The sequence below is a fragment of the Brachionichthys hirsutus genome, chromosome 24 (genome assembly GCF_040956055.1).
Source record: "Brachionichthys hirsutus isolate HB-005 chromosome 24, CSIRO-AGI_Bhir_v1, whole genome shotgun sequence".
NCBI classification, from domain to species: Eukaryota; Metazoa; Chordata; class Actinopteri; order Lophiiformes; family Brachionichthyidae; genus Brachionichthys; species Brachionichthys hirsutus.
This window is the reverse complement of record NC_090920.1, coordinates 1,625,927-1,635,856: the sequence shown is the minus strand read 5'-3', so window position 1 is coordinate 1,635,856 and position 9,930 is coordinate 1,625,927. Positions and strand designations below refer to the sequence as shown.

Genomic DNA, 9,930 nt, shown 5'->3' with positions numbered 1-9,930 from the left:
TCAAACGCCAGACGCCTTATTTCCGTCTTTGCAGATAAGCTGCGGAGGAGCATGCCGAACCTCGTGAGAGCGCCCGGCTTCTCCGCTGCGCCCATTCCCACTAATCCCAGAGCTCCGCCTTCTCTGCTTCGCAACAGCCATAGTTTCGATTCGTCCAGCGGACTGTCCCGCCTCCAGTCCTCCAGTAAGACGCCTATTTTTTTTTTATATATATATAATTACCAAGCGTTTTACTTCCCGTTTTGGCTCAGTCCCTCCCCAGGCCAGCTGCACAACAGGGTCCAGAGCGTTGGGAACTTCGCCTCGTTGTCGCGGCAACCCGCGAAAGCCACCGCCTACGTCAGCCCCACGATCAAGGGCTCCTCGGCGGTGGCGTGCGCCGCCAGCCCCCAGTCTCTGAACAGCAGCAGCAGCGGCGTCCCGTTGCTCAGCAAGGCGCCCGCCGCCCCGACGCCGCCCCGCAGCAGCCTGCCCCGCCCGGCCTCCTTTGTTGGCGGCGCAAGCGCCACCCACCGCCACAAGGTGGCCCAAGCAGCACGAAGGTAAAACGCCGTCCGTCACGTGGAATCCGGGAGGGGGGGGGAGGGGTCTTGGCTTAAAACGGCGTCGTCTGATTTCTGGACTCCTTTCGCCCTCAGTTTAGCGACGCCCCCGAAGACCCTGTCCACCCTCAGCGCCCTCCGTGACGCCGCCTGGAGAGACGGTTGCTTCTGATGGCGTCCTGCCGGCGGGGGGCGGGGGCGAATGTTGAAATGGGTTGGAGAAGAAGAAGAAGAAGGACTGCGGCATCCATTCGGCTCCGGATGCGGTCGTTTTTCCGTGCCAAGGGGGGGGGCGGGGCGGCGTTCCCTGTCGCTCGTGTGCAATAAACCTGCTAATGAGGGCTGCTAGCTTTTATTAAACGAGTCTAACGACACTATTTGAGTATTTATTTTTGGATAAATGTTTTTGACCAATCAGGTGTTTTTTCCCTCCAACGATGCTGCTAAAACTTCGTTGTTTTAATTTTGGGCGCAGCCGTTCTCATTTTTTTACAAGCGGGATATTAAAGTATGTATCGGTGTTCAGCGCTAACTGTTAAATGTGCATTAATATTTATCTATAGGTGCAATATTATTGACTTTTAAATGTGGCCAAAAGGGAAAATGTCTGAATGTGATTGAAGAAATGTCCGACCACGACGTCACGAAAACTTAATTTGCGCGTTTTAACACTTAAATATGTTTAGTCACATATTTGTTATTACTGCACTTTGTACAAACGGATGTTTTTACGTTGAATTTTACTAATCTTTGCACTTCCTGTATTTTGTCCGAACGTACCACTTGATGTAACGCAGATTAATGTAGCACCTGTTTTGTAATATTTCACCTGTATTTTTAACCGACCACAAAACTTTGTTACTTTGATGGAAAGAGTGAGTGAAATATTTTAATAAAGCATTGATTTCCAAACGTTTCCGTGCTTCAAAACGTTAAAACTTTATTGACAAAAGCGATAGTTTGGCGTGAACTTTATATGACATTGGAAAGTCGCCACTTGCTGGTAGGAATTGGGATCGCATGTTTGACCTACTTTTGATTAAAGAATCAAATGAGCATGCGCAAGACTTCTGACGCCTTTATCTCTTTCATCTGTTCGTTGCATATAGCATAAAATATCCAAAAGCAAATACCTGCAAATATAGAGTGACATTTTCTTCCTTGTGGACAAACCAACTTTAAAATGAGAAGGTTTGAGTCGGATTAAATCCATGTCTTTATTTATAAATAGAAATTTTATGGTGGAGATTATTTCCTCTGACAAGCAACATAAATTTAAAAAGGTTTCAGACGGATCTTGATGAAATTTTCATGAAATTTTGGGAATGTTGGTGATGATCCAGAAGAGATCCTGGATTCTGGATCACTTTGAAATGTTCATTAACACTGCAGTAAACGCAGTTTCAAAATCTGTCGCTGTGTGTGTGGATATTATCGAGATTTTTCTTTCAATGATGGTACGCTTGCGTTTTGTCCTACTTCACATTTAACATTAGAGATAAAGATTTCTAACAAGTGTTTGTTTCCATGGTTAAGGAATCTAAAAATATAGATTTAAAAACATGTAAGTCCATTATTTCTGGCGTAAATCACAATATAAGTGCTTTTCTAATTAATCATTTAAGCAAAAGCAAATCCTTGTCTTCCTTTTGGACAAACCAACTTTAAAATCAGAAGGTTTGAGTCCAATTAAATCCTCGTCTTTATTATAAATGGAGGTTTCTTGGTGCAGGTTTCCTTCGGCTCGTTAGAAGCGATTGTTTTCACCTGTGATCTTCTCCTCAGCTGGTGCCGATCAGAGGAGAGGTGAGAAAAGGAGGTTCTGGTTCCGCGTCTCCAGATTTTGTGGGTGTGTTTGAAAGGGGAGTTTATTTTTCTTTTCTGTAGTAAGAACTTGGCAACTCTTGTTTTTAAATGTTCCCTTCCTCCCTTTAACCGAAATTCCGTTTCGAGTGGAGCCCAAGCCTTTTCCGTCAAACAGTCACACAGAGTTCTTTCCATGTTGGATTTTAATGTCAAAATTGCATTGAAATCCACCTTCAAGTCATGATCTGTTAAAAAAAAAAAAAAAAACACACAGGTGTTCAATTACCTCCTTGGAGGCGGGGCTTATGTAATCACTGTCTTGGTTTGTCTGCCTGTTAGCAAGATAACTCAAAACATTCTGGACATTCTTTTCAGGGAATGTTGGGAGTCTTGACAGGAACAGTTGATTATATTTTGGTGATGATCCGGAAGAGATCCTGGATTCTGGATCACTTTGAAATGTTTGATAACATTGCAGTCAATGGAGCTTCAAGACTTGTCCCCCCAATATCTCCGTTTATTATTACCTGATGTTTATGGAATTCGGGTGGGAATCTCTGTCTCACCACTGAATTTTATCTGGACCAGATCTGGAATGTGAATACTGTCACAATCCAGATTTTTTTCATTTACATATAATGGAGGGTTTTTCCAAAAATTCAATTCAATCACCAAAAATCACAGCCATTAAGGGGTCCGAAATTAAATATAACGCAAAATGTGTTCTGGATCTGATCCAGAAATGAGGTCGGGAAACAATATTACATTTTTTAAAACCCTGCGAGGGTTGCTATGGTGCTAGTTTAGTTTCTTATCTCTGTTTTAAGCAACCCTGGCTGATAAATGCGCTGCTGCTGCTGAATAATCCCAATAATGGGCGAAAACAGATTCATTTTCATTCCGGTCACGGTTTGTTTGGAGGATTTTCACGTTTTTTCAAAACGGTACAGACTTTAAAAAATAAACAAACAGGCAAAAAAAAAAAACAAAAAAAACATCCGGGAACCTCAGTTTTACAGACCTCGATGACGCAACGGCAGCCCCTGTCGTGCCAAAGATAGTCACACAAACAGGACGTGTCACTCTTTTCACTTTTCGTCATACCATATCTTGTTATTGTGCCACTAAAATGAAATCCTCCTGGGGGGGGGGTCCATGGGGCGTTCCCATCCCAGCTATAATGCTCGTTATTAATTCTGTATAGAACCAACTTGTTTTATTTATAATGTAAAGACAGAGTGACACGTCGTCTTTACATAAACGATCTTTGTCCACACCCGCCCAGCCTCAGCACCAGCTCATCCTTTATCCACGGGGTTGATACCCGAATGCGCACCCGCGGAGACCCCGTCAGTGGGTTCGGGTCCTTCTCCTCCTCCTCCTCCCCCCCCCGGTCCGTTATGTCTTTTAGCCTGCTCCCCCTCTCGCAATGTCCGCCGCTGAACGCCGCACGCCGCCTCCGCTGCTCCTCCTGCCGTCGCTGCTTCTGATTTCTTGCCTGGATGTGGCGGTGAGGGCAGCGGAGGAGGGCGGAGGCCCGTCCTCCTCCTCCTCCATCTCCTCCACCCCCTCCCCGCTCCTGGACAATGGCTTAACCGCCGCGTTTGGAGCCCCTTCCGCCTCCATCCCGACCGGCCCGGGACGGATCGTCGGCCCCGCAGCAGGTAAACGGAATCAGTGATGAGTTGAGATGGATTTAACGGCATCGTCATAAATATATGCAGGAAATGAGGTCTAAAATTAGCTTTCTAAAAGAAAACGCTATTTATTTGTTTTCAATCAGATATTGATTAGATGCTGGGATGTGATTCACAGGCAGCCTAGCCGGCGCACTAATGGGATTAGGCTGTGTAATGTGGGCATTGGAGGGATAGCCTTTATCTGAATAGCCTGAGCAGGTGATGCATTCAGGGGCAGCGTGGTAATCCTGATACGGGAGGTGAAGCCGCAGTCCTCTGGGGGGGGGGGGGGCTTATTTTACATCTGGAGCAGAAACGCTTTCCCAGGAATAATTTCCACACCGGATTTCCAAAAGGGCTAAATAAATCTGTTTAATTCAAAATAAAAGAAGTTAAAAAAAATAAAAATAAACCCCACAATGGCACAATTTGAATGTGCGACCTTTCCGCGCAGAGACCCGGTTCGCCCTGAAGGTTCTGGTGAGGGATGCGGCGACCCGTCAGCCGCTGCCGGGGGCGACGGTGGACGTTTACGTCAACCACACCCTGACGAGCTCGGCCCAGACGGGGGAGAGAGGAGAGGTTCTGCTCCGGGTGTCGTTCAGCCCAGGGCTAGGCCTCACCCTGCTGGGCAACATGCGGGGCTACGTACCCCAACCCCTGACCTGGAGCACCAGCAAGAGGCCGAGTGAGTAGGGGTGGGGGGGGGGGGGGGGGGGGGGGTACTGAATTGAATTGAAACAAAGAATTCTAAAGAGGCGGGGGTGCAGCTGAGACAAAATCAAACGCTTCTTTTCAGGTCGACACACACCTGCATTATTCATGTTCATTACAGATTGATGAAGAGTGTGTGTGTGTGTGTGTGTGTGTGTGTGTGTGTGTGTGTGTGTGTGCGTGTGCGTGTGTGTGTGTGTGCGCGCACGCGAGACGACACACAGCTTGTCTCAGAGGTTTGTTCACGATCAAGACCATCCATGTACAGTAAACCAACACCGCCTCCCTCCGGTTATTGATCGTCTCCACGGCGACGCGGAGTGGGGGGGGGGGGGGGGGGGGCTCCTCAACCAACAGTCTTTGTCCTGCACCGGATAAGATCCAGAGGGGGGGTGGGGGGGCTCTTTAGATGTTTTATAGTGCAGGGGTGTAAATCAGAGGGGCAATAAAATCAGAGGCCCCTCCCTTTGTGCTACCGCCATCCGTTGGTGGCAAAGCTGAACTACAAGTCAACAAGAACCGCCAAACGTACAAAAGTCTGATGCCGCGACTCGCATCGTTGCTGCTGAAATGACGAACCATTTTTAATCCGGCCTCTATTTGTCCTCCAGTTTTCTCCGCCGTGACGCTGCTGCTGCTTCCTCACACTCGGGGGAACGTGTGGCTGTTCGAGGACTCGGTCCTCATCACCGGGAAGCTCCCCGGTAACCTTTGATTTGTATTTGTTGTGCAAAAAACACACTTTATTGATTTTTGCATTCCCATCACACGCCATCTTCCCCTGACAGACGGCTCCGCTCAAACGAAGGTCGCCTTCCCCAGGAACCTCCTCGCCATTCCTGATCGGAACGTCTCCACGGTGACGGCGTACCTGACTGTCCCGCGGCGCCACTTCGCCAACGGCTGCACCGACTCCACTCCGGGCATCGTCGGCGGCGTCCGATCTGGTGAGCGAGCCCGGCGAGGTCGTTAATGATGTCTGAGGCCGGCTCTGAGCCTCCTCTCTGCTCCTCGCTGCTCCTCCAGGGTTCAGAAGCGTCGATCTGAGGCCCTCGGCGGCCGTCAGCGTCCTCTTGTACTCCGGCGGCGACGAGCTTGAGATTCGAGGGCCCGTTCAGATCAGCCTGCCACTGGGTGGCAGCACCCGCCTCAGGGCCGCCGATACGCTCCCGGCCTGGGCCTTCAACCGAAGCACAGGTGCGACTTGGGAGTTTTCCGACCCGCTACGCCTCCCGTGATGCACGTTGGCAACGGCTAAAGCTTAGCGTTCTTGCTTTTTTTTTTGAAGGTTCCTGGGAGACCCAGGGTCTGGGAATCGTAAAAACCGTTGGCGACGGCCTTGTGTGGACGTACACCGCTTCCCGCCTCGGCTACTGGATTGCCGCCCCTCTTCCCTCGTCGGATGGTACGCAGCTGATCGACATTCCGTAGCGCGTGCGTTAACTTTTGTCTCGCTTGCGTTATGTCTGTTAATCCGACCTTCTAGATTACCCGGGATACGGAGGCTCTTTGGATTTCATATCGCACCACGGCTACCTGCTGCTGGGAATACTGGGAGGGACGCTGGCCGTTGTCGTCGGGTCGCTTTCCTTGCTGCTGTGTCACTGCGGGTAAGAAGTCTCCTCGGGAATAGTGAAAGGAGTCGGCATCATGTTTAGAATCTGTTCCATCCTCTCTAGCAGAAACAGAAGTCCCCACCGAGAGCCCCGGAGGAGGAGCGCCCGCTTCTCCAAACTCACGGTGGTGAAAAAGGACCAAACCACCTCCACCCACACGGAAGCCGGTCTGCTGTTCCACTCCGGCGACCACGCCCTCGCGTCCTGCGGCGTCCGCTCGGAGGCCTCGTCCACGCCGAGGCACAAGGCCAGCTTCAACATCTACGTGGAGGATCCAGGGAGTCGCCCGGCGGCGCCTTTCTACGAGAACGTTCCTCCGACATCGCATCGTTACATCAACGGCAAAGAGGCGGCTCGCCTGCGGGAGAAGACGGAGCAGAACAACGTGAATTCGGACTCTTTCTATCAAGATAAGCTCGTTCACATCTACAACCAGCCGGTGGCCATCGTTCAGGCGCCGGAGCTTTTTGCCGCCCAGGATCAGCAGCTGTCCGGCTGCAAGTCCGCCACTTTTCCTCGCAATGGAGTGGAGTACGACGGTCGCCCGGAGCCGGCGAGCAAAGACGGCTACACCCAGACGCTACCGAAAGCCCCCCACCACCGTCCCCAAAGCGGTGGCGGCCCACAGCAGAGCAACCTGGACGAGCCCCAGCCTCTGGAGACTCCTCCCCAAAGCCAAGCCCCCAACGCCGTGTGGGGCCGCTACAGCAACCTCCTGGAATCCTCCGTCTCGGTGCCCGGGACGCTTAATGAGGCGGCCGGGATGGCGGCCGGGATGGCGGCCTTCGGCGGCGGGCGCGTTCCCGGCGAGCTGCAGGGGATTTCCGAGCGCACCTTGCTCGAGCTGATGCGGGGCAAACCCTCGTCGTCCCACCCCAGGGCCTGGTTCGTCTCCCTGGACGGGAAACCGGCCGCCCAGGTCCGTCACTCCGTCATTGAGCTCCAGGGTCGCCACCGCCCTCCGAGCAGCAACGACACCAGCCTGGACTCGGGGGTGGACATGAACGAGCCTTTGCAGAGCATCCGCGAGACAGAGCGGGACAGGCCTCCGATCCGGGCCTCTTCCCTGCCCCACCGCGGCCGAGGGGGGCGTTACTGCGAGGAGCCGGACCTGAGCAGCAGCGAGAGCGGCACGACGGCCACCTGTACCCCCGAGGACCCGTCCCTGAGGAGCATCTTGGACGGGAGCAGCGGGGCCATTCCCAACATCCCCGAAGAGAGAGACGGGATGGATACGTCCAGCGCTCAGGAGGACAGCGAGTCGAGGGGCACGCCGCCTCCACGGCGCCTGAGGAAGGTGAGGGAGAAGGGGAAGGCGGACAAGAGGAGTGCCAAGCATGTCCGAGGGGGGAGGGCTCTGGCCAAGCGGAGTTAGACCGCAAATCATCTTTGCCTCCCCGATTTATGAATCTCTTTCGCTCAACTTCCAATATCTTTGGGTTTGGTGTCACGGATAATACCCCCCCCCCCCCCCAACCTCCCCAGAAAACGTTTGCTAGCAATATTAACATTTAAATCGCAAGTTTTGCAGCCACAATATTTAGTCTTCCGTCACACGACTGTAAATATTTTAAGTGTGTTTTATGTACGAGACTGTCTGCAGCAATCACGTGTTCTTTTATATGTAAATAATGACTCTGCATCTTTTTGCGTCACGTGACCGCGACCTTAGGCCGCGCTCAGACCTGCCACTCGTGTTGGACGTGATCTCGCTGAATGTATTCGCATTGATTTTGATGTCTTCTAGATTGTGCTCCTTCTCTGTGAATGGTTGTGTCACTAGTCTTAGCTTTTTTTTGTGTGTGATCAATTATTAAAACTTAATTAATAACAGTTTTTGTTCTGAGATTTATTTATATGTTGAATTGGAATGGCTCTGCATTAGCCATGGTAACCTGATTCTTTGCTGCCGTGAACTTTCCTACCAGCAGGGGGCGCCGTATCTACAAAATGTTTTTTTTCCCCATTTTATCCAAAGCAAAAAAGAGAGCAATGAAACTATTTATTTGGCAATTAGCGTGATAAAATAAATGAGATTAATTAATTACTTTGGATTTAGCAGACTGTATCGATCCACACCCATTACAGTTTACTGTACGTTAATTGTTTTATATACACAGAAAAAAGATACAGATTTTTATTTATTGAGTCACGATAAATCTTACAGTTAAACTTCACCTTTGATTACGCATGAAATGCGAGTCAGATCAGAGGTTTGGCACGTCCATTCAGGGATGTCCCTCCCTATGGTGATGGGTGATGTCATCCTCAGCTCCAGCCAGTTCTTATCAGGGCGGCTCGCTTGTCGGATCGGACTCTGGTGGGAAACACAAACCCTGAAGGACTTCTCCAGAAGAAGCCACAAAGCCAGGGCCGCTCTGAAACAAAGGATTATTCCTTCACTCTCTTCCTGTTAAAGGTGAGGTTCTTTCATAGCTCAAATTTGTCAGCATGTGCTCTGATTACTTCAGGCACAGAGCAGAAAACAGGGCTACTGTTCCATATATGTGTCTTCTTTGTCGCTATGCTTTATGTTGCAGGACATTTTAAACAAAAACACACACAAACACAGTTTAAATGTTACCGACAAGTTTTTTTGAAAGCAAATATTCAGAGTGTCACGCTAATGCGCTGAGAGAGACAGTTGCCTTTAAAGCTTATGAAACTTGTATGAAACTATGTCAAATGTTTGCATCTTTATTTTTTGGTGAAAATATAGTTTTCATCTTAAAATGAGGCATTTAGGCAATTAATTTTCTCTGTTTTTAACATTATCTTTACAATGGAAAATGCACATTATGGCAAAAGAAGTTTGCATTGTTATTAAATGCAGTATTTTATCATGATGGAATCAAATTATTTTATCTGTGGGAGAAAAAAATAGTTGCCAAATTCACAGTTTTCCGAAGACACACCTCACTCTGTCATTTTTAGCTGCATTGAAGTCGGTGCGTGAAGCGTTTAGTTGAAGCTGCATGCATGACACAGTATTTATATCTTGGCTAAACTTGCATAATAAGCATGCAGGAAGGAAGCTGCAGAGAGCAGAGGAAGGAAAAGGCCAAATCTGTAACCCTCAGGTCCAAAAAAAGGGGAATTGTACCATTAGAAAAAAACAAAAACATGGATTTTGAGTACTTGTTTAGATTACTTTACATTAGGGCAAAAGTTAGAGAGCTGCATATTGTTTAAAGTGTCGCAAAAACCGACGTACTTGAAAGATGGAATGTTACCCAGTTCTTAGTCAGGAATAGAAAAATCAACTGAAGGAAATGACGAAAGAAAATAAATGACCAATTTTGCAGGAAAAGAAGGAAGTCAACGTGTTAATTTCGTGTCGTTGATCGTGCGGCTTGGGTCTGTAGGACTCGCTGCGCCTTGGATCACTCCTGCAGCCGCAGCTCAGGAAGCGGTTTTATTATCGAGCTCCAGGGGGAATCATTCGGGACGGCGCTAGCAGTTTTAGCTTTCCCTCCGACTCGCATGAAAATGACTCAAGCATCACCAAACCTGCACAAACTGATCTTTCCTGTCATCCTCTACCCCTCCCCAGAAACCCACTCAGGGTTGCGG

At 49.3% G+C, this 9,930-nt stretch overlaps 2 protein-coding genes across 2 annotated transcripts; both read left to right on the top strand.

Moving 5' to 3' along the window:
• Nucleotides 1–51: 51 nt before the first annotated feature.
• slain1b (SLAIN motif family, member 1b) lies at nucleotides 52–714 on the top strand. The gene is made up of 3 exons (XM_068756598.1): nucleotides 52–191; nucleotides 252–542; nucleotides 639–714. The coding sequence occupies exons 1-3, from the start codon at nucleotides 52–54 to the stop codon at nucleotides 712–714; spliced, it is 507 nt and encodes a 168-aa protein (XP_068612699.1).
• Nucleotides 715–3,777: 3,063 nt separating this feature from the next.
• Nucleotides 3,778–7,732, top strand: fam171b (family with sequence similarity 171 member B). Its single transcript, XM_068756597.1, has 8 exons — nucleotides 3,778–4,012; nucleotides 4,482–4,715; nucleotides 5,353–5,445; nucleotides 5,530–5,688; nucleotides 5,768–5,938; nucleotides 6,030–6,146; nucleotides 6,228–6,351; nucleotides 6,430–7,732. Exons 1-8 carry the CDS (start codon nucleotides 3,778–3,780, stop codon nucleotides 7,730–7,732), a joined length of 2,436 nt encoding a protein of 811 aa, XP_068612698.1.
• Nucleotides 7,733–9,930: the final 2,198 nt, after the last annotated feature.